Below are 26182 nucleotides of genomic sequence, written 5' to 3'. Positions count from 1 at the left end.
TGTCCTCTCTTCTTGATAAATGCTTCCTACTGCAAGTCCTACTGTGCCCAATGTTACAGCTCTAGTAATTTTTTTCCTAGTGAAAAGTTGTATCTCTTGATCGCCACCTCTCTCAGCAAGTGAAATCTAACTATAACACTGTCACATTCGTTTGTTTTTTAAATAGGTGAGGCAATAAACATTAACAAGTGAAAGGAGGAAGAGAGAGAACATTTTAGGTTTTGACAAATATAAAGGTATTATGTGTGCCTCTGTAAAATGGGAAAATCAATATTAATATAAAACCAGAAAGAACTTTAACCTTATAATAAAAGACAAGTTAAAAATCAACAATGGGACTGGTTTACAATAAAATTTACAAGTGATATAGAAAAGTAGGCTAGAGGCCAAGATTCTTAAGTCAAACACAGACTCTATCAGTGAGAAAAAACAAAGCATGTTTCTGAGAGCCTCACAGCTAACAAAAAATGGATTTGTGGTATGTTGTAAAATACTAACAGACACCCTTTGAAAATTACTTCAAAGTCTTTATTCTGGCAGGTTTATGCTATAATATCTGGACAGTTTAATTTTTTGTTTAATGTCAAAATATACACCTGACTAAGCATTCCTATAATGAATAGAGGGTAAGATTTTTACTTCTGACTCTAATTTTGTGAAATCCCAGGAATTAAAATTTACGCTTTCCATATTACTCCATAAGGATTGTTTGAAAGGTTTAAATTAAAGTTTCACAAAATACTGATTCACTAAATATTACATAATGTCTTTTAATAATTTATAACTAATCTTTAATTGGTAGTAGCTTCTGTTTATTTACATATTTGCATATTCATTCATTACATAATTATTTATTGATTATCTACTCTTTGCCAGGAAATTCCAGGAATTGGGGATACAGTAATAAATAAAATGGACAAAGATTCCCACCTTTTATTTTCTTATTCTTTTAGGTTTCTTGGTTCCTCCCTGCTCAGCTGTGGCAAAATCTTAATTGTCTCTCAAATCCATCCCCTCTTCTTTTAAATAATTAAAGTTTTAGTCGGGCACAAGGGGACCCAGCTAGACACTACATGGCACAGACCTTTAGCTAAACCATGTGACTAATCTCTGGACTGTGGGATGGAGCGGAAGTGATGAGGCCAAAATGGTTCACATGCTTGAAAAAACTGATGCATCTCTGAAGACACACACATTACATTAGTGGAAAAGAAAGATACAGAACAGTGTACGTGCACATTGTGTACATAAATGCATTTTGTTAAGGGTGTTTATGTTTATGCTGTAATATTTCTATTACAAAATAAAACTATTAATAGGAGTCCCATGAGAAAACAATTACAGAGAGAAGGGTTTCAGTGTTTCCTCATATATTTTTGTAAAATGCTTGAATTTAATAAAGTGAATACATTAAATTTAAAATATTTAAATGTCAACATTTACGTAGGTAGCATAATTATGACTATTATATTGTCTTCTACATAATAAACTCAGATAAATCATTTTAAAACTATCTAATTACTATTAGAAATTAAAGTGCTACTTAGAGGGATGGGAAGGGATAAATTTGGGACTGAAATTTGCAAATATTAGCCACTATATATAAAAACAGATTTAAAAAAATTTCTTCTGTATAGCACAGAGAAGTATATTCAGTACCTTGTAATAATCTTTCATGAAAAAGAATATGAAAGTGAATGTATATATGTATATGCATGACTGGGACATTGTGCTGTACACCAGAAACTGACACACTGTAACTGACTATACTTCAGTTTTTTAAAAGAGTGCTATTTAGAACATATACACTGGACGGGTACATACTATGTCTCAACTTCATTTTTTGAGTATCTACCTTAGTTTCATTTCTATTTCATGGAAAGAGTCATAATTTTTTTAAAAAGTTAGGGTCCAGCTGAAGAAATTTGCTTTTTCTTCCCTGTAAATCTTTATTTTTAGTTTTGTGCTTTAAGATGTTTCCCTTGAATCTGATCACTCACCAACCTACTTTTACCCCAACCAACTTATTCATGCTAAGAGAAAATAAATGGTGACTACATGATAGCAATATAAGAGACTGAGAATTAAATATTCCAGTAACAGTCTGTTCTGTCAGCATGATGTTCGACATTATCATCTGAATGACATTTTCACTGACATGAGTATTTGATCTGATGGTACATACAGACATAACCAATTTTATGAATATGTAAACCATTGGTACAAATGATAGGAAATATTAAGAACAAAACTAATTTACCTGCAAGTAATGCTGACAAATGTTCTGATACACAAAGGCATTAGTGGCTGAGTTCTAATACCCAAGATGTTAATCCTCAAGTCAGATAATTAAGAAAGATCATTCAACTAATTGTCTTTATCACTTTGATACAGAAGGAAAACCAGCTTAAACTATTAAAAATCAATTTCACATTACAGCATCATTAGAACTAGACCCTGAAGCAATGTGGCAGTACAGACGCTGCTTATAACAAGGAAAATCCAGATGATTTAACTAAAGTAAGATAGTCTCTCCTGTTCAAGCAAACAAAAACACAAAATTAACACATTTTCCTCTCCCTAAAAACACCTCTCTAGATTTGGAGTCAGCAAGCTTTTTCTCTAAAGATCCAGCTAGTAAATATTTTATGCTTTGCAGGCCACATACGATCTCTGCAAATTTTTGTTTGCTTCGTTTTTTACAACCATGTGAAACTGTAAAGACCATTCCTAGGTCACAGACTGTAAAAATAAGCCACAAACTGGATTTGGCCCATGGGCCAGAGTTTGTTGACCCCTTTTATCCAAAATGAGGAGGACCTCAAGTGGGCGATGATGACATCAGTGCCCTTTCATCTGCAGACTCATTCTAAACTCAACTAGCAAAAACAACAATAACAGCAAGATTACACCTTTAGTATCTCCAACTGTAAAGTAACATCACTCATGAAAATGTAAAACTTTTAAGGAAGATATATTACTTTGCTTTGAAACCTCTATTAAAAATCTGTTACCTCTGACAATTATATTTTTATGAAATAGTTATATTGTATTATATACAACTGTAAACATATTTTTATACTTTTTTAAACATATATGGAGATACACTTGATGCTACATTTTTAATAACTTTACAGAGGCATATTTTGCATATCACAGTATTCATTTTCCAATTTACAATTCATTGATTTTTTTAGTAAGTTTATCAACAATCACCATAAATCAGTTTTAAAACATCTTCATCACCCCAATATGATCCCTAATGTACATTTACTATTAATGCTTGTTCCTTCCCATCCCCCCCTCCCAGGCAATCACTAATCTTTCTGTCTCTATAGTTTTACCTTTTTTGGATATTTCACATAAATGGTATCACACAGTATGTAGTTTCTGTGTCTGCTTTCTTCACTGAGAATGTTTCTGAAGGTCATCCACATCATAGCATACATCCATATTTTGTTCCTTCTTATTGCTAAATAGTATTCGAACGGATATGTTGCACATCAAGTTTTGATACGAGTATACACTCGTGAAACCATCATCAGTCAGGATAACAAACATGTCAATCATTCCTAAAATTTCTTTTGCTTCTTTGTAATCCCTCCTTCCTATCCTATCCCAGCCACCCTGTCCCCTACTCGTCTACTTTCTGTCAGTAAACATTATTTTGCAGCTTCCAGAAGTTTACATAAATGGAATCACATAGTATGTACTCCTTTTTGTCTGGCTTCTTTCAATAAGCATAATTTTTTTTAATTCATCCATGTTAAAGCATGCATCAATAGTTTATTTATTATTAAAAATATTCTATTATATAAATATAACAAAGTGTGTTTATACATTTACCTGTCAATGGACACATGAAATGTTTCTGGTTTTTGGCTATTACAAATAAATCTGTTACAACATCCAAGACATGGAAACAACCTAAATGTGACAGATGACTGGATAAAAAAGTTGTGGTGTATTTATACAATGGAATACTACTCAGCCATAAAAAATAATAAAACAATGCCATTTGGAACAACATAGATGGACCTGGAGATTGTCATTCTAAGTGAAGTAAGCCAGAAAGAGAAAGAAAAATACCATTTGATATCACTTATATGTGGAATATAAAAAAAAAAGACAAATTAACTTATTTACAAAACAGACTCAAAGACACAGAAAACAAACTTATGGTTACCAGGGGAAAGGAAGTGGGAAGATATAAATTGGGAGTTCAAAATTTGCAGATACTAATATATATATAATAGATAAACTAGTTCATACTGTAAAGCACAGGGAACTATATTCAGTATCTTATAGTAACTTAAAAGAAAAAGAATATGAAAATGAATATATGTATGTTCATGTATGACTAAAGCATTATGCTATACACCAGAAATTGACGTAACACTGTAAACTGACTATACGCCAATAAAAATATATATACAGAAAAAATAAATAAATCTGATATAAGCATTTGTTTACAAATCTTTGCATGAACATATGCTTTAATTTCTCCTTGGTAAATATTTAAAATGTGAAGTAGTAGGATCATATAGTATGTGGACGTTAAACTTCTTAAACTGCCAAACTGTTTGTCAAAAAGGCTGCATCATTTTACATTCCCACAGTAAAATATGAGCATATGAGCATTCCACTCCCTCCATATCCTCACCAACACTTGGTATAGTCAGTCTTTTTAAGTTTAGTCATTGCAATAGATGTGTAATGATATCTCATTGTGGTTTGAATTTGTATTTCCTTAACAACTAATAATGCTGAGCATCTTTTAATGTGTTTGTCATTTGTTTGCCATGTGTTTGTCACACCTTGGTGAGGTGTTTTCAAATATTCTGATTTTTAAAACTGAATATTTTTACTACTGAGTTTTAAGAATTCTTTTGTGGATTTATCAGATACATGATTTGCAAATATTTTATCCCAATTTGTGGTTTATCTTTTCATTCTCTCAACAGTATCTCTTAAAGAGAAAAGGTTTTAATTTTCATAAAGTACAATTTATCAGCCTGTTCTTTTGTGGATCATACTTCTGGTGTCAAACATAAGAAATTATTCCCTAATTCAACTTTTTTTTCTAGAAGTTTTGTCATTTGGAGTTTACATTTAGGTCTTTGATACATTTTGAGTTAATTATATTTGGTATGAAGTATGGATCAAAGTTCATTTTATCACATATAGATAAATTGTTCTAGTACATTTGTTGAAAAGACTCTCTTGCCTCACTATTAAAAATGCCTTTGTACTTGTTTTAAATCAGTTGTCTATGTGAGTTTTGATCTTTTATTTATTTGTTTATTTTTGGACTCTATATTCTATTCCACTGATCATTTTGTCTCTTTTGATATCAACATCATACTGTTTTAATTACTGTAGCTTTATAAATCTTAAAATCAGATAGACCTCCAACTTTGTTCTTTGTCAAAGTTATTTTGGCTAGTCTAGATCCTTTGTATTTCCACATGAATTTTAGAATCAGCATGCCAATTTCTAACAAAAACATAAGTGGGATTTTGGTTGAGAATGTACTGTGTCTATACATTATTTTAGGGACAACTGACATCTTAACAATATCGAGTTTACTGATACATGAGTATGATCCATCTCATCATTTCTTTAGACCTTCTTTATTTAATTTCTCTCAACTACATTTTGAAGTTTGCAGTGTATGGAAACTATAAATGGCATTTCTTAGTTTTAAATTTTAATTTCTAAATGTTCTTTGCTGTTACACAGAAATAAATTGATTTCTGTATATTGATTTTGTATCCTGCAACCTTACTTAACTCACTTCCTTGTTCTACTAGCTAGATCGTGCTATCTTGTGCAAAATGACAGTTTTACTTCTTCCCTTCTAACCTGGAGGCCTCTTTTATCTGCCTGACTGCATTACCTAGATGCCCTAGATCAGTGCTGAACAGAAGGGGTGGGAATGGATATCCTTATCTTGTTCCTTATCTTAGGAGGAAAGCCTTTCAGCACTAAGTACCACGTCAGCTGTTGATTTTTCCTAGATCCCCTTTATCAGGTTGAGGATGTTAATCTATTCCTAGTTTGCAGAGACTTTTTAATCAGGAAGGAGTGTTAGACTCTGTCAAATGTTTTCTCTGAGATAATCACAACTTGATTTTTAGTTTGTTAATATGGTAAATTATAATGATTGTTGAATGTTAAACTAACCTTCTGTTCCTAGGATAAACTCTACTTGGTCATGATGTTTATCCTTTTTATACATTGCTGGATTCTATTTGCTAAAATTTAGTTTATAATTTTAGTATCTACATCCATGAATAATACTGGACTGTCATTTCCTTTGTCTGGTTTTGGTATCAAGGTAATGCTGACTGCTTTAGGTGGAAAGGTAAATCAGGTCCCTGTTACTCCATCTTAGCCAGAAGAAGTCTGCTTAATAGTTATTAGGCCATTATCTCATCTACTCCTTTCTAACCTAGAAAGTATGTCATTATCAACCTCACTTTACATAGAGGGAAAATGGGGAATGAGGGAAAAGTGAGGCTCAGAGAGCAAGGTAGCACAGTTCTAATCTGGAACTAGGACTTGGATCCACATGGTATGAATCTTAAACCCACTCTCTCAACCTCCTACAATACTATACTATTTAAGAAGTATTTGAAAAGATTCTCTTTCAGCACACAAATTTCTTTTTCATTAAGAAGAAGCACTGTATCTCTAAAAGATCAAGGTGGTCTGTTCTGGAGCCCATGCCAACCACTATAGTATTTGTTAAAAAGAATGAATAAGATGCCATTTTTTTATACTCTGAGTCAGGATCTAATATAAACTATTAGCTTTTCAATATACTGAAACCATTACCTAAGAAAACATTACTTAAGAAAAAAGATATAGCTAGGAATTATAAAGAGTCTTATAAAGACACTTTATAGTCCCAAAAAGTCCAACCAACAGTAACAATAGCTGCTATCATTTTAAAATTCTATGTTCAAAACCACATTGTAAAATAGATATTACTATATAAGTTTTATAGATGTGGGAATTTGAGACATAACAACATTAAGAAACTTGTTTAGGGGGAAGGGGTAACATAGGAGTAGGGGACTAAGAGGTACAACCTATTATGTATAAAATAAGCTACAAGAGCATATTTGTACAACACGGGGAATATAGCCAACATTTTTATAATAACTATAAATGGAGTACAGCCTTTAACAATTGTGAATCACTACATCGTATACCTACATTATACCTACGGTATAGTAACATATAATACTATACAACAACTATACTTCAATTTGAAAACTAAATGAAAAAACAAAAGGAAAATTATTTAAAATCTGCCATTCTTTAAGCAGCCAAATAGATATTCAAGCCCAAGTCTCTATAGCTCCAGAATATTCTCTTAAAATTTGTATTTGGTTTTTTGTTTGTTTTTTACATTAAAATGTCATCCCTAAGAAAAGAGAAGCACTGCCAAGAGCCTTTTGGGAACAAGGAAATTCCAACATCAGATTCCAGCAGAGCTCAATGCCAAATGAATTAGAGCTAAGCTTTGATGATAATGATGTTTGTACTGAAGGATTTCCCAATTCCTGACTGGATTAAACTTGCTTTGCCCCCTTTCTAAAGTAAGTTTCCCTTCTATAAAACTAGCTAAGTATCTTTTTTATATTTCTGATGATCTACAGTGGGCACAGCTTAATTAGCTTGGACCACTAGCTGTTGGCTATAATGCAGAATTCCTTCAGAGTAGAATGGGAGGAGGAGTAACAGCTACTCGAGTAAGTCCAGTCATTAGGCAAGATGGCACAGGGAGGAGACTCCCAAGGTTCAAATACCTAGCGTGCCTCACACTAGCTGTGAGACTTTGGAAAAATTATTTAAACTTTCTGGGCTTCCATTCCTTCATCTATAAAATAGGGATGATAATTTATCTCTCATAGGGTTGTGGATTAAAAGACACAATACATGCAAATTGTTTAGAATAGTGCCTGGCAATTGGTAGGCACTGTTTAAATTTTGTTAATATTATTATTATCCCTATAGTTACTGCACAAGAAAAAATTACATAAATAGGTATGCTAGAGATTCTGTAGTATTAAGAAATATTAGCAAATAAGTATGTATTTTTATAAGTAAAAAACACAATTTATAAAAATCTGACATATCTATATTAGTGTCCTAAAAATGGCTCTGGAAATTGATTTCCAGCATCTTCTGTAAGAGAGCAAACAGTTTTCAAACACAGACAGGGATAATCAAAAACAATTCAGTAAAATAAACCAAACTTGTCAATTCCATTATAGTATTTAATACCTGCTATGGACTCAGCATTATGCAATATTCTACACAAGATATATAAGATCTAAGTTCTACTCTCAAAACGCTTAAAACATTAAAGAGCAAAAATAACATTCATAGAATAGATAAATAAGGGAAACTACAAGTAAATGTCAGTGAGTGGCACATAACTCTGGAAAGGAATTCTACAGCACCATTAAAATTTATGAGTTCAATCTATAAAAAAAATTATCTATGTATATATTTAGTGCCACTCCTAATGCTAGTGATAAGAACAAGTTCAAAGGACTGGTATATTATAAACTATCAGTGAATCACTTTAGAAAAAAAGAAAAGGGGTCACTGAATAATTTTCACTATCACTTACTGTTGCTATTTTGGTCTCCAGAAAGTTCTCCCTTTCTTCATCTACCTTAATTTCATGTCCATTTTTAAATAATTCAAGCATTTTGGGGATGTCCCGGCCAACGGAATCTGGTTAGAAAAATAGAAAATCCAAAGTTATCATTACATCTAAACAAGTGGCAAAAATACTGAATAAGAGAAGCATTCACCTCAAGTTAAGATATAACAATGAATTGTGGCAGAGAGACTTTAGGGTGGCCTATTTCCTGATGTTCATGTCCTTGTGTGATCCCTTTCCCTTGAGTGTGGATGAGACCTGAAACACGCTTCTACGCAAGACAGGATGATTACATATACATGACTACATTACACAAAGCTGCAATGGAGGCATGACTACATTACACAAAGCTGTCTTGGAGGCATCTCTTCCTATTGGCCTTGAAGAAGCAAGCTACAATGTAATGAGGTGACAAATGGAGAGGGCCATGGGTCAAGAAACTAAGACCCTCAGTCCAGAAACCTTCAAGGAACTGGATTCTGCCAAAAAGCCACATAAATCTGGAATTGGATCCTTCCCCAGTCAAGTTTCACATAAAACCACAGCCCCAGTTGACACCCTGACTAGAGCTTGACAAGACCCTGAAGCAGAAAATCTAGCTTAGCTGTACACACATTCCTGACACACAGAAGCTGAGACAGTAAATGTGTGCTATTTTAACCCACCAAATTTGTCATATTAATGTTGCACGGTAATAAGTAAGTGTATACAATGATGATGCTTATCATACTTTAGAAATATGGATGACAAAATAAAACACAAAATAACCCATAGTAAAAGCTAACAGTGGAGTCTTAAAATCTTCAAAGAACTTTTTACTTACCTTTGCATGAAATTCACCTGACCTCCCTTACCATAAAGGGAAGGAACTAGAAAAGTAGCAAGATTTAACAGTAGAAATATCTCAGTGAATGATACAGTCTGGAGGCAAATCATTACTGTACAAAAGGTTACAGAAGCTGGCATGAAAAAAGAGTTAAAAACTGAAACTTTACTGTTTTCTAATTTACTTTCTCCTCCATTAGGGTGGGGAAAAAAGATGCCACTGAATATAGAAAGTAGAAAAAAGGAATCAAGGTAAAAACTAAGAATTTTCAAAGGACCATGCAAGAGACTCCAAACATAAACTATACCTTTCTCATCTTTAGTCATTAACATTTTAACTCAAATTTAACACATAAAAATATATATTCCTAATATTCCATAATACCATAACTGAAAACTGAAAAAATCTTCAATTTTGTACATAGAAAATGTGATTTATTTTAAGGGTAAGAAATATAGTAAGGAAAGTCCCACGGAAGACACACAACTCCCACTGTCTCCAGCAATTCTTCCCATAAGTCAGTGTGAAAATCTTATTGCATCGAGAGTACAGCACACTAAGGATCACCTGAGGAGTGGTTCAAATGGATCAAATGGAGCACTTCAGCTATAAATGAAAGCAATTATCCACAAGGAGCATACAATCAAACTGGGAGAAAAGGGATGTGCATACAAAAACTACTGAAAAAACACTGAGGGTTTTTAGTATCACATTGTAGTATAACAAGTGGTAAACATGACAGATAGTATAATAATAAACAAGTTTCTAGCAATGATGTACAAAAAACAGGCACCTCATTAAACCATCTATATCTCTATTTTAACTTCTTTAATTTAGATATATTTTTAAAGTTATGTTTTCTTAAGAATAGTGCCTTGGACACAATAGAAACTCAAGAATTACCTGCTGACTGACCTGAATCTACACCCACAATGTGGCTTTCCTTCCTGTCATATGGAGGAACTGTCTATGTTCTTACTAAAGGCCATGCCTCTTCATTTGAGCACTGGATCCCATTCCTCCCAACCTATCCAGGGGCACCACTCCCCCCACTCTCCACTACACTGTCTACTTTCCCTGCTTTCTTACATCATCATCATCGACTCATAAACTTGCTATAAAATCCCCCATCTTAAAATAAAACAAGACTATGACTTCATATTGCCTTCCAGTGACATCCAATACTCTTTTAAGAACATAAGTTTTCAAGAAAAAGCTATCATTTCTGTCTCTGCTTCCTCTTCTTCCATTTTCTCTCAGACCTACTTCAATCAGGTTATCATCCCTATTACTCCACTGACAAGAATCTTGTCAAGGACATCAGTGACCTTCACACTGGTAAATCCAGCAATAATTTCTCAGTGTTCCTCTGACTTGACGTACCAACAGTAGTTCACAAAATATATTTTTCCTCTTCCTACCATATCTTGATTTGTCCTCAAACACTCCTCTCACTGCCTGATCCATTCTATTCTTGTTGGCTGAGCCACTCTCACTTAGCTGATTTCTAAAAGTTAAACTCCCTACGGGTTCAGTCATTTGACTTCTTTTTTTTGGATCCATACACACTCCCCAGCAAGTGATCTCATCCAGACATATTGCTTTAAACACCATTTATCCACTGATAACTGCCAAATTTGTATCTCTAGCCACAAGCTCTCTCATGATCTCCAACAACCTACTTAATATCTCCACCCAGATGTAGGTAGGTAATTACTAAGGTGTACAATATGACAGATGTTTGTTTGCTCAAAGAATGAACAAATAAATGATGTTATAATTTTGAATCTGATACCATAGTGCTGTTGTAATGATAATGAAGTGGGAAAGAACAGGACTTAAGAAGGAAAGAAATAGTTTTGCATTAACACGTACTGAAGTGAGGGTGCCGACGGAATACTGAATACTGTATACAGTTGGAAATGAGACACCGGAAAAAAGTGATGGATTGGGGACAATGACTGGACTTGACTTTTAAAGCCAGATCCATCCTAAAACAATCAAACAAAACCTCCTTCCTTTGACCTTACATATTCCTTTTCCTATCTCCCTCTTTCTAACCAAATCTTTTTGATGTGAATTTGCATTGCCCTAAAGACCAAGATGTTGAGCATCACTTCATGTGCTTAATGGTCAATTGTATTATCTTCTTTTGTAAAGTGCCTGTTCAATTCTTTTATCCCCTTTTTGGAAAATTAGGTTAATAATCTTCTTATTGGGTTATAAGAGTTCTTCATATATTCTGATACAAGTCCTTTGTTAGATATACGTGTGCCAAATATTTTCCCCCAATCTGCAGCTTATCATTCCATTTTCTTAGTGGTGTCTTCTCATGATGAAAGTTTTTAATTTTCATAAAGTCCAATTTAGCAGCTTATTCTTTGATGGCTCATACTTTTTGTGTGCTAAGAAATCTTTGCCTAATCCAAGGCAATAAAGATATTCTCCTAGAAATTTTTCTTCTAAAATTTCATGGCTTTAGCCCTTACAGTTAGATCTATGACCTATTTTGAATTAATTTTTGTGTTTGATGTGAGGGAAGGGATACCTAGCTATTTCAGTACCATTTATTGAAAAAAAAAAAAAAAGAATTATTTACTCATATAATTCTGGTACTTTTGTCAAAAACCAGTTGGTTTGGGTCCATTTCTGAATTCTCGATGTTCAACCTTTATATATTTTATCCCTATGCCATACCACACTGTCTTGATTACTGTAGCTCTATAGTAAAGTCTTAAATCAGGTAATGCAACTTTGCTTAAATAACTTTGGTCTTCCTTTTTAAAACCATTTTTCTATGCCAGGTGCTTTATCTCACCATTTAAATATTAGAATAAGCTTGTCCATTTCTAAATTAAAAAAAAAATTGTAAGGCTTCTGGGAGTTTCATTGGGATTACATTAAATCTACAGAAAACTGTGGAAAGAATTCCATCTTAACAATATTGTACTTCAAATCCACAGCCATGGTATATCCTTTATTTGCTTAGGTATTCCTTAAACTTTCAGCAACATTAAGTAGTTCTCTCTAAAAAGCCTTACACATCTTTCGCTGTATTTATTCATAAGTATTTTACTTGTTTTTATGCTCTTGTGAATGGAAGTGTTTTATAAATTTCATTTTGATTTATCTATTGCTAGTACATAGAAATTCAGCTGATTTTGTATGTTGAACTTGTATCCTGATCTTGTATCCTGTAATTCATTTATGAGAATTCACTCACTAGAATATCTCAGGATCATATCTTCTAAGAATAAAAAAAGTTTTTATTTCTTCCTTTCCCATATCTATGCCCTTTATTTCTCTGACCTGCTACAATACTGAATATAAATAGTGAGGGCAGAGATCTTTGCCTTAAGTAGAAAAGCATTCAGTCTTAATGATCTCATCATTAAGAATACTAGCTGTTGATTTTTCATAAAAGCACTTTGTTAAGCTGAGGAAGTTCACTTCAAGTCCTAGTATTCTGAAAGTTCTCATCATGGATAGGTGTTTTCTGAAATGCTTTCTCTGCATCTACTGAGATGATCTTAAGGTGTTTACTCTTTACTCTATTAACATGATATACTAACTGATGTTCAGATGTTAAATCAACTTTGTATTCTTGGACTAAATCTCCTTAATGTGTACTAAAATTTACATACATACACTTACACATGCACACATACATACTGCTATTCAATCTGCTAATATTTTATTAAAGATTTTTGCTTCTATTCTCATGAATATTGGTCTGTAGCTTTCTTGTGTTGCCGCTGTCTAGCTTTAATATCAGGGTAATGTCAAGCTCATTAATGAGCTGGTAAATGTTCCTTCCCCACTATTCTCTAAAGAAGTTGTGAAGGATTCCTATTATATCTGCCTTAAATGTTGGATAGAATTCACCAGTAAGAAATCACATGAGCCTGAGCTTTTCATTGTAGGAAGCTGTAAATGACTAATTCAATTTCTTTACTTGATACAGATCTATTGAGATTTTCAATTTATTCTAGACACTTTAAGTAATTTTTGTCTTTCAAGATATTTGTCCATTTCATATAAACTGTCATATTCATTGGCAAAAGTTGTTCACAATATTACCTTATTATCTTTTAATGTCTATAGGATATGTACTGATGTCCTCTTTCATTCCTGATCTTGATAATCTATGTCCTTTTTTTTTAAATCAGTCCATTTAAAGTTTTATCAATTTTATTGATTTTTTCAATAAACTAGTTTTCCTTTCATTACTTTTCTCTGTTCTTTTCCTTTTTCTATTTCATTTACTTCCATTCTGATATTTATTATTTTCTTCCTTCTACTTACTTTGGGTTTGATTTGCTTCCTTTTTTCTAGGTTCTTAAGAGGTAAAAGTTTAGAACAACGATCTTAAATTTTTCTATTCTAATTTAGCCTTTAAAGCTATAAATTTTCATATAAGTACTGCTTTAGCTACACCCCACTAGTTTTGACATGTGTTTCATTGGCGTTCAATTCAAAACATTCTCTAATTTCTCTTGTAATTTCCTCTTTGATCTATGGATTACTAAGAAATGGACTGTTTAATTTTAATGTATTTGAAGATTTCTCATATTTATTTTGGTTACTGATTTCTGACTTAACTGTTATGATTAGGAAACATACTCTGTATGATTTCAATCCTTTTAAATTCATTAAGACCTGTGTTATAGCCTAGCAAACGATCTAACCTGAATGCTCCATGCATACTTCAAAAGTGTGCACCGAACACTTTCTATTGTTAAGTGACATGTTCTACAGCTAGCAGTAAAGCCAAGCTGACTGACAGTACTGTTCAAGTCTTTTATATCCTTATTGATTATCTACATACATGTTCTGTCAGTGATTAAGAGAAGAATATTAAAATCTCCAACTGGACTTCATGATTAGTCTATTTCTCCTTTCAATTCTGTCAGTTTTTGCTTCACTTATTTTGTGGCTCTTTTTTTAGATAAGCATGTCCTTTTAGTAAGATAGAATATCCACCTTTTTCTCTAGTAAATTTCTTGTCTTAAAATCTATTTTGTCTGGTATTAAAATAGCCAACCCAATTCTCTAATGCTTATTGTTCTCAAGGTATATCTTTACTCTTCATTTTATTTTCAGCCTATTTGTATGTTTGAATATCAAGTGTGTCTCCTGTTGACAGCATATAATTGGATTGTTTTTTCATCATCTTAGAATCTCTGCCTTTTGGTTGAAGTGTTTATTCAATTTCCTATTAAGCCAACTAATGATGTGGCTGGATTTAGGTCTTTATTTTGTTATGTGTTTTCTGTTTGTGTCATCTCATTTGTTCCTCTGTTCTTCTATACTGCCTTCTTTTGTTTTAAACGAAAAATTTTAGTATATCAGTTTTATTCCTCTATTTAGTTTTAAGCTCTATCTCTTTTTGTGTACGTTTTTACTCGTTCTAGAGATTACAATGTGCACATTTATTTATTACAACCTACTTCATCTTAATACTTACTTCCAGAAAACAATAGATTTGTGCCTAACTCCATCCCCCCCACCTCATCTCACTGTGATATTACTGTCATATCCAAATGTGCTTCATCTCCTGTGTATCTATCTTTAAACAATATTCACTGGGCTACTCAAGACAGAAATTAGGGAATCATTCTAGATTCCTCCCTCTTCCTTACCTTCCACATCTAATCAATAACTCCTGCTAATTCTACCTCCTCAATATCCCACAACAGACTTCTTCTTCTGTCTTCATTGTCACTGCTCAGTGTCACACTTACATCACTCCTTAAAGTCATTCTAATAAGCAAATCTTGTATCATTCTTCTGAGCAATACTTTTCAGTAGCTCCTATCTACATGGAGGACAAAAGTCTAATCTCCATGGTATGGCACGCAAAGCCCTCCATGATCTGGCCCCAGCCTATTACTCTTAACTCCACTAGCCTATCTGATAACACTTTATATACCAAAAAATAGAAAGCTACTTACAATTTCCTGAAGACTACTTGCCATTTCATACTTTTCTACATTAGTATAGGTCATTTCCTCCACCTGGAATGTTCTCCCCATGCATGTCAGGAAAGAAAATGCCTACTCATGCTTAAACTCTCAACTTAACTGCTACCTTCTGTATATAATCTGATTCTACAAAGTATCCCACATTCCCCTATGCACTCTGCACATCTTCCACTAGCATACTTTCTATATTTTAGAGCAGTCTGTTTTCATCTCTCATCTCTCAATTTGCATCTCCTTAAAGATGGAAATTATCTTTTTATCTTTTAATCCTCAGTAATAAGTATACTGCCTGGCACATACTAGGCACTCAATAATTATCTGCTTACTCAATAAATGAGTTACAATGGTAGAAATTATATATGAACATGTGAAAAAGAGTAAATTCTAAAGTAATTATAAAAATAATGGAAAAAAAGAAAAAATTACGGAGAACAAATAGCTAGTTTAGGAATTGTAGGGACTCAGTATTAGAGGCTCGTACTTGTTATGTACCCAGCCAGAACCAAGCTCTTGCATACATTATAACAAAAACACTATGAGAAGATGTTACCATGAAACCCAGTTTGTGGTTGAATAGAAAGAGGCACAAAAATGTTCAAAAATTTGTTAAAGGTCATAATTAAGTTATAAAGTCAAGATAGAAAGTGGCCTTTGTTAGCCACTGTTCTATTCTGCTTTTCAACATAGTGCAGTGTTAAATCTTCACCACTCTCTTGAGGGCTTTGCTATCCCTTATTGCTATGTAATTGCTCTCCTCTTTCTCTATTTTCTCTTTTCTCTGTGCTTTCACATTTTTCTACTTTTCTACTCTTTTTCCTTTCTCTTCCCTTAATTCTCTCTATTCAATTTTTGTAATGAACATAACCTTTACTAAACTATATAATGAGGTATTTCATCCTGATGTACCTTCTCTTTTCTTCTTTACCTGGCACACGGCAGGCATAAAGCAAGAAGGATGTAAGAAGCCAGGGAAGACAAAAGGTGAGTTAAGATTGCACAGTGTAAAAGAAAGTTTTAAGAAACAGAGAAAACTAGAAATAGGTCTTTAAGTGTGACAAAAGAAAGATCAGTGATTATTACCAAAAGCAACATTTTTTGGCTGAAGTATGGGAGAAGGATGTAAGGAAGAGTAACACTTGGTAAGGAAATGGAGAGATCTAACCACTAAAGACGACCTGCTTGAAAACCCTGGTATGAAACAATGGAAAGAACTAAGATCATAGCTATAAACGATAGCTGAATCAAATGAACGTTTTGTGGTTTGGTTTTTTTTTTTTCTTTGAGTAAAAGTAGATTTATTCAGGGACATACACACTCCATAGATAAGAATGGGGGCCTTCTCAAGAAGCAAAAGAAAGAGAGGGAGAGAGGCAGCCCCACAGCACAGGGTGATCTAGGAAAGTGAGATTGGCCACAAGGTGTAGGGGTGGTTAAAGTAAAAGTAGATACCCACTCCACAGAGTGTGGGCCATCTCAGGAAGCAAGAGAGAGCCAAGGTTATGTGTTTTGGTTTGGTTTATTTCTTTAACTAGAGAAATCTGAGTTAATTAAATTAAAATTCAATGCTCAGTAAACCAGTTTGTCTAGTGTAGAAAATGAAACCATTAACTCCAAGACATTAAGGACTTTGTCTTGTTCATAGCCATCACACTCAAGGGTTGGCACATAACTATAAGTAGAATTATTCTAATCCAAAAAAATCTATAAATTGTAGATAATCCATTCTTTAGTTTCAGTATGTAATCCATATCTTCTGTCAACTGAATGCTGCAGTAAATGTGCATTCATGATACAAATATTTGTTGAGGTAGTTGTATCAGATAGTATTCTTGGTCATGAGAATATATTAGTACACAAAACCAAAGATGCATTTACTCTAATAGGAGGAATTGAACACAAATCCACAAATAAAAAATGTAAGATGCCAGAAGTGATAAGCCCTAAAAAGAATATAAAAACACCATAGTAAGAAATCCAGTGAATGGGAAGTAGAGGTTAGTATTTTATACAGGATGGTCACAGCAGGCTCTGTTTAGGTAATATATGAATGAGAACGTGAGTCGGGCAAATAAGCAAAGAGCACTACAGACAGTGCAATGATTCCAAAGACCTGAGAAGGAAGAACACTTAGTGCTTATGGGGAAGGGCAAGGAAGCCACTATGGCTGGAGTAAAGGAAATGAAGGGGAGTAAGAGAACCAGCTGTAATACACCAATAACTCATCTATAATAGTTATAATCATACCTAATCATCACTGGAGCCTTTCACACAGAAATAGTTTTTAAACTAATGGATGGAGGGGCGGGTGGGGAGAATTGAGGGAAACCTCAAATTAGTTACCCTGCAAAAATTCCCTATGTTTTAGCATTCATTTTTTCTCTATATAACCAAAGAATTCTAATTGTTTCAATAATGCAAGCAATACTCTGAAGTTCAGCATGTCGATCCATTAATTAAAAATCATTCACATTAGATTTCAGTAATTGTATATTCATTACTCTCAAATATGATACAACACCAACTTCCTTAAAGAAAACAGCGGCCTACTCAATAGGTGTGAATACTCTTTGGACAAGTCTGCTGGAATATCCTACTGACAAGACTCCAACTGGAACACTGATGTCCAGTTCCAAGAGCTTGTGTGTTCAGAGGAATGCACATCAGTGGGTCTAATTTTCTAATCATGTCCCTTTCCTGCCTACCTGCCAATAACTTGGTATGGTTAAAAGAAATTCAATTATTTCCACATATGCCGTAGTACCTACTATGGGTTAATATGCCTAATAGAAAATTGATTCCATTAAGCCAAGATATTTTTCATATCAGCATTTTTTGTTTAGTAAGTGCTAAATAATAAGATTGGGAATAAAGAAAATAAAAAAAATCAAAATACATATTAGAGATGAAAGAATTCAGAGGGCATTTATTTTGGGGGGAAAAAAGCTAGTTGACAAAGCAAAATAAAGCCCAGTTTTTTCCAAGAAATTGTTAAAAGCAAGTTTCAAATGTCCTTTTTTAATGAGATAAAAAAGAAATACTAAGAAAACAAGCCAAATGTGCATTTGAAAAATAGAGAACTTGCCTATAGTTACGTAAGTAATTAAAACAAATAAAACTAAACATGCTGCAAAATATGCACATTCAATCCAGCCAAGATGGTTACACCCACTCCCATTAGAAAAACAAAATGTAAGACAAAATGGGAAACTAATGAGCTCAGCTGCAGGGGCTTGTTTGTTTTTTAATTCCATCCATTTGCTCAAAACGTAATTTCTATTTTACCCTTACGTCTCTTGTCGGCTATAAGGGGAATCAAATGTTCCTAAACAAGAATCTGAATAAGCTCTGAAAATGCATAATACAAGTTTCATTTGTTCTAACACATATCTGGTGTGTTCTGTTTTAACATTTTTGACAGGTTAATCCTTTGTCTTCATGTTTAAAGAACACAAATGTTTTTTGCCAGTGCTGTTGAACAGATCATGTTGGGGTGAAAAGAAAAAGTTATAGAGGAGGAAGGCCTGTCTGTTTTTCCAAGACGCTTTGTTAAGCAAATGGAGGAGGAAACATACCTAGGTAACTTGACCATGGAATACAGATGCTATGATTCATTATGAAAGTAGAAATAAAGCCCACTAATAAAAATAAACATTTTAAAGGGAAATTTTTCTTATCTGAAACAAAGAAGTAAGTTATTTGAAAACCTTTCAGACTAAAAATAATAATCCCAAATTTTGCAGTAAAAACGGTGATAAAAACATCTCAACACTAAAGAAAATTGAGGCCAAGAGAGTTACAAAGAATGGATAAAGTAACAAAGGTGACAAAATTAGTTTCTGTGAAAAACCAGTTCACCATGCAAAGCAAGGCACTAGCTAAAAACAGATATATTCAGTATTCAGTTTCAGTTTTAATTGACTATATTTAGTATTTTTTGGTTTTGTTGAGCTTGACTTTAATTACAAAAAAAATTATGAGAATTATTTTCAAATTTAATTGCAATTCTGGTTTAATTTTTTTAAATAATGTTCAATTTCAGGTCTTACTTGGGAAAGAATGTAAGTCTGATTCCATGAAAACAAATACTACTATAATGCAAGTGCCTAATAAAAAGTGCCAAACCTCGGTCCAATATCCCATAAGGATGTGTTATTCAATGCAGACTACTAAAAATAAACAAAACTCTAGTACCGCAAAAGAATTGGAGGGTACGTTTGAATTTGTTTACAGTATAGAACATGATCTATAATTCAGATGAGCGTTAGTGGCTATCATGTATGAATTTTAGCAGGATGTTTTTTAGTTTAACTAGAGTTAAAATTTGAAGACTAATCTACTAAAACAGTGTTAAAATATTTGCTCTATTTACACTATAAAACTTTATTTGAAATAACATCTATCTACAGCAGATATCCAGCTCCATCTAAAAGAAACTGTGTCTCCAAATGGACTTACTTTTCCTCCCAAATCTACTCCCTGCTTCCATAAATGGTATCAGTTTATTAGGAAATGCCTAGGCTTAATCTCAGCATCATTTGATACTTCCCTTTCTCCCTCTCAACCTGTCCACTCCTAACTACTTAGTGCAAAGTCCTATTATTTTTGACAACTGTCCTCTTCACTTCAGTCTCATTACGAAGACTTTAGTTTAAACATTATCTTTATTAGTCTCTGGCGATTGTACCTGAACTGGTCTCCTGATCTCTAGTTTTGATTCATGCCAATACATCTTACAAACTTTTGCTAGATCAAAGCTCTAAAGAATTTCCCACCTTAAAAATTTCTAAGAGATTCTTGCTGAATATAGAATAAAAGTACAAGATCTTTAGGACCTTTTTCCAAGATCTTGCTCAATATGGTATCAATCTACCTAACATATTCTCTCATTTCAACATAGAAGTACCATTCACTAGAGCCAAAGAGAACTAACTGATATTTCTGGAATGGGGCCTATAATTTCTGACTTTACTTCAGTGTATATGATTAACAGATTCTTTCTACTTAAAATTATACTCCCCTTAATCCACTCATCAAATTATTCATGGTACAGTTTAAATGTTACCTCCTTCAGGATGCCTTCTCTGATTTCCCCACCATGTAAACCCCTCCTCTATTGAACATCTACAGTGCCCTGTAAATTTATCATATAACACTTCATACTTTATAACAAGGCTATTTATGGAGCAAACTTAATTCTCTTACTAGGTTTCATAAGGGGGGAAATACCCAGAAGGGAAAGCTGCTTAAGGGAAATAACTACAGAGCCACACACTGTAAGCACTCATGTATATATGCTGACTGCTGACATAAATGAGCATACGTACTATATTGATAAAGAGGTACGGAATAGTATGATGATAACATACCTAGTGAGTACTATGTCCCAGTAATTTAAAAGTAGACTATGGCCTAAATTTAAAGAATTGGCATTATAAAATAGGATTTCAAATTATATTAAATCACCAACATTAATGCCAAAGGAAAAAGAATCAAACCCACATGTTCTTAGATAATATAAAACTCAAATACCAGGACGTATTATTTATTCTACACAGATATTAGCAGATTTGTTTTCTAACTAAACATACATATTAGAAAGTTGTTGATAGCATACTGAAATTGTAAAGAAAATTCTCCCTTACTTCGAGTAAACTTAGGAAATCTTTTTTTCAGTTTCTTCTTTAATGGATTAAGCTCAGGCATTATTTCTGGAACAGCTACATAAAAGTCTGGTTGAATTTCGTCATCTAAAATCTGAAAATCGGGGGAAAAAAGATAATCTTAGATTATATAAAAATCTTCATCCTTCTGAAAATAAAGTATAATATAGTAATTTCCCTTATAATTTAGAAAATAGATATTAAGCACAATTTTTTCTTCACACACATGGTTCATATGAACGCATCTGCCAATTATGAAAACCATCAGAAGCAGCAAAACATTTTCTGACGTTTTCCTTTAAATATAGCCACATTCATTTAAAAAAAAGCATTTATTAAGTTTAATTCTTCCATAAGGTTATGTTAGGCAAAAGTGCTACAAGCTAAAACATAGCACTGATATATATATGGCTCATACAATCCCACAAAGTTGAATTCGTATGTCCATTAAGACTGAAGGAACACACTGAAAATTTTGCAATGGATCACACATAAAATTAATAACACTAGCTGTCAAACCACTAGCAAATACACCGCCTTCCTAAATATAGATCATCAAGAGAACTGAATCTATAATTATTTTCACAAAGAACTGAAACTAAAATTCTCTTTGCCTCTAATAACTAAAAATTAAGTAAGAGTGGGATGGTCAAAGACAAGCTTACTTATATTTTATTACCCATACTCTAATTTCATTTTAAAAGCAAAGAGAATAACTTCAATTCTTAAAAGACATTTTAAATTAATTCAGGCACCCCAAATAATTATTGTACTACTACAGCACACTCCATTTAAAAATTTAGTTCATTATAAAATGAAGCAACTTTTTAGAACAATATCACCTAGCAACAAATATTTAGCAAGGACTCTTTTTGCATAAAATCTTACCACAATATGTCATCCAGAGTCTTGGTTTGGGGTTACACAATGAACGCTAAAAACTTGAACTCTGGCAAAATTAAGCAGTGATTGTGGAATTTTATTTTCCTGTTACTATTCTCTTTTTACAAGTTCTTTACTCCCTAAATAACATACTGCACTCCCTTGAACAATAACTTACATTAAACAAGCACTAATCACATGCCAAGGATTCTGCTAAATACGTTACATAGTTTAGTTCATCAAGTCTTCACAATAACCAAAGGAGGGAACAGTACTAATATTGATCACATGTGCCAGATGAGGAAATTGAGGACTTGGGGAAGATGAGTCAGTCTGTGCACTTTTAAGAGGCAGACCCAGAATTCAAATACAGGCAGTATGGTTTCAGAACCAGGGCTCTCATCACTAAAAATACGAAAGCAGAGGCAATTCTGAAATGACAAAGAACTGTACGTGAAATTTCTACTCTAAGATCTTCCAATGCTGATTCTAAAACATGTTCCTTTGAACTAAATTAAAAATTATGTTTGAAAGTTATGCTATAGTTAGCCTTAAGACTATTATCACAGAATACAAAACTACATAGATGGAAATCATGCTTTAGAGAGACAAGTAAAAATGAAACTATTTTAAAATCCCTCAGAACCAAGCATACTTCTGATATTTCACAAGTATTGTAATCAAAGCAAAATGAATTTAGTAAATAAAAGTCTTACCTAAGAAATGGCTAAAAGTTCAGTAAATTCATCCTACGTTTACCTACTATAAGCACTAAGTAAAATCTAAAAACTAAGTATTTAAACTAATTAAAAATACAGAAATATGTTTTAAAAAATTGCAGCCATGATACTATTTACAAAACTGTACTGAATTTACTTCACAACCTGAATACCTTTTAAACACAAAATGGATGAATTTTAAGATACCAGGGGATAATCTGCAAGAATATACTGGTTTTGATGCCTTATAAAGGTGGTATTTTTCCCTCTAATAATAGATTAACATTTGGGCATCTAAAGAGAAATTCTGTTCCTGTAATATTTTACTTACCAAATAATTCAAAATATACTTGGTTTCCTTATTTGGGTTACTTTCTCAAATATGTTTTTGTTTAATGGATTTAATGCTGCAGAACACTTTCTGCTCCTTTACCATTTCTTTCTTGAGAAGTAACTTCTTACTGAGCATTTAAGGAGTGGAGGTATCTATTCAAACTCTACTGTTGCTATGACAGTTCTACATGATACTCTTAGGCTTGCGGGAAAAAACAGATGGAAAGCAGCATACAAGTTTAATAAGAATGGCTAGTTCTCTGATTTCAAAGATCAAGCTCCACTCTCAAATTCCAAAGAATCTGTGATTTTGTTTATTTTTTTAATAATTTAAAGAATTTTAATAATCTTATTAAATTAAAATGTATGATACGCCAGAAAGTATTGGGTACCACCCTGTGACTTTCACCTAGAATCTGTATGAAAGCATAATCTCTTCATATTTTCCATTAGTTCTGCTCCCAAAAATAATTCTGGAGATTCTCCTTAAAAATCCAGAATTCACACCAAATTTAGACTACTACTTGGATAGAAAAAAACAAACTACAAGCACTGATGTGCATCCCAAAAGAAGGGTCCAGTTAAAACTTCCCCCAAATCAAAATCTGAATATGGGACAAAAGATAAATTTTCAAGTCACTTTCTCCTGTTCTAAAAACAAAAAAGAAAAGTATTACAGAGTCTAAATGATTAAATTTAGAAGAAAAGATTAGAATGTTAAGGAAAATCTTTTGTATTTTCAGAATAACTCTCAAAGTTCAACAGATGTGCCTCTTCTTCCCACCTCTTAAAAAAAAAAAAAGCGCTGTCTTTGTTGCAAACAGGCTCCACAAATTCTCTCCTATTTTCTCAAGACAGGGTATATGATCATTTTTTGCCTCCATGCTGAGCCTACACCACTTGAACCAATGGGGCTGGGGGTGCGGGTGATAAAGTTAAGAATAACCAAAAAAAACATATTATAGAGGTCAGATACTATCCTTTGTGACTAAAGCAAATCACACTTTTCACTCCCAGAAATCAAAATTAGTATTTGATCTTCAAACTATGAATAAAGATATCCACATGTGCTACCTTTTGGATTTCATCTTAAATCTCACATTCAAAACCACAGAGTCATATTTCCCTTTCCAGCCTACCCACAAAACTCTAGGAAACATATAGGAAGCAAGGGGGAAAAAAAATCACAGTATAAATCAAGCATACTTAACGTCAGACTGTCTGGATAGTTTTTTCTTAGCTTGATTTTGAGACTCAAAAGAGTAGGAAAATTTTCCCGTTTTGTAAAGCTCTACCTAACCATTTATCAAAAGATATGAGCACAGTGGTTATGTCCCACATGTAATAAATCAATGGATGACAAAGATAATGGAACAATTTCTGTAACTAATGAACACAAAAACAACACTGTACCTTCTGAATCAGATTAGTTCCTCCTGCAAACGCAGCTCCATTTTCTTCTGCTATTTTAATCTCTGATGCATTCTACCAAAATACAATATTTTGAACATCAATCCTTAAACAAATTCTGTCTGCTTTCAAGCATTTTGTCACAAATAACACGACAGTTCAAAGTAAAAACCATGTTTTTTACTTTTAAATAAAAAATGCATCAATTTTCAACCAGATGCATCAGAGATATTACAACCAGAACAAGTTTAGTTTATAAGTGACTAAGGTGTTTCTTAACTAACATATGAGGAAATACATCAAAATGGCATATTAGGAACACACCAAATAGTTCAATTTAAGTCTCCAATGCCATCAATGTATCATATTGCAAAAGTAAAAAATTAAAATATATTTAGGTTTTGTTTTTTTTTCTTATTTCTTATCGAAGTGCAGTCAATTTACAAACATTAGTTTCAGATGTACAGCAAAGCTATTCAGTTACACATACACATACATACACATATATTTTTCAGTTTCTTTTCCATTACAGCTCATTAAAAGAAACTGGATACAGTTCCTAGTGCTATAAAAATATTTAGTTTTGCTAATTTAAATGAAGACATTTTATCAAACCAATATAGAAGAGTAAAAATTTTTAAGAAATGACAGAAACAAAATTTAGCTTGTTATCTGAAAATTCAAAAAAAAATACACGGTATTAGTGTTTTTTCTGTATGTTCCATTTATGCCATTTGGTTTTACTGTGAAAATATATCACTCCCTTAGTTACTCAAGTTCTGTGTGGCATCTCAAGAGCTATATTCTCTACTTTTCCTGGAAAAATGAATCTCTTCATTAAAAGTGAGGTGGATGAAGAATAGTCAGAAACTTCAAAAAACAAACCATAAACACGTTGTAAACAAATGTTTAAGACAAAACAAATGACAAAGAGCTGAAACTATATTTGTTATAGCCTGGACTTTCCTGACTTTCCAGACTAGACATTTTTAAAAGTGTGGTTTCTGTGTCTTCACAGCACTAAGTTGGCCCACTGCTTTTAAATTAATTTTATTATTGTTGTTTGAAGAGAAGAGTATGAGCAGCTAGTAGGATAAATCCTATATTTCTCTTCAGTTTCTAAGAAACATAATGTGGTAGATGAATAATGACGAAGTTAATGTTGTGACTGAGCTCTCTCTCAAACTAACGACATAAACTCAAATAAGTCATCATATAGCTTTGAGCTTCACATGGAGAACGTAAGACTAGGGGAATGCTAGGGTTTTCTCTAACTTTACTCATTCAGTTATTCTAATCATTGATTAATGTCATATGTAAAAAAAAATTAATGATATAAAAAGTTTACATCAGTTACTCACCCCTGTAAATACAGCAACTTTATTGATTTCTGAAATGAATGGGTATGGAAAACTAAGAACACTGGCAAATGGCTCCACTTTTTTCTAAATACACAACAATGGAAAAACAATTATGAAAAATTCATCTTTTCTGTATCTCTCACATCTATATAAAACTGACATGCTTTGTTTTTAATGTTTTCATTCTACCATACATCCTCTCATGAATCCAGAACTATTCACTGATTACAATTTAAGGCATAAGAGATTATATTTCTTTTATAAGAAACCATAATAAAAATCTAAATCTCTCTTCTCAGCTCCACAGTCCCATGGCCCTTG

The 26182-nt window shown here is 32.9% G+C and overlaps 1 protein-coding gene across 8 annotated transcripts in view; it reads right to left on the bottom strand.

Moving 5' to 3' along the window:
- Positions 1-26182, bottom strand: part of MRPL1 (mitochondrial ribosomal protein L1) — a 77133-nt gene that overhangs the window by 26553 nt on the left and 24398 nt on the right. For all 8 annotated transcript variants that reach the window (XM_010983265.3, XM_031432472.2, XM_031432475.2 and 5 more), the window contains 4 exons: positions 25862-25945; positions 24504-24575; positions 21139-21250; positions 8651-8757 (listed from right to left, as the gene is read on the bottom strand). In XM_010983265.3, coding sequence (XP_010981567.1) covers positions 8651-8757; positions 21139-21250; positions 24504-24575; positions 25862-25945 — 375 coding nt within the window. The remainder of the gene's footprint in view (positions 1-8650; positions 8758-21138; positions 21251-24503; positions 24576-25861; positions 25946-26182) is intronic.

This window comes from Camelus dromedarius, chromosome 1 (genome assembly GCF_036321535.1).
Source record: "Camelus dromedarius isolate mCamDro1 chromosome 1, mCamDro1.pat, whole genome shotgun sequence".
Classification (NCBI taxonomy): Eukaryota; Metazoa; Chordata; class Mammalia; order Artiodactyla; family Camelidae; genus Camelus; species Camelus dromedarius.
Note: the sequence above shows the minus strand (reverse complement) of the source record. Positions and strands in the feature narration are given on the sequence as shown.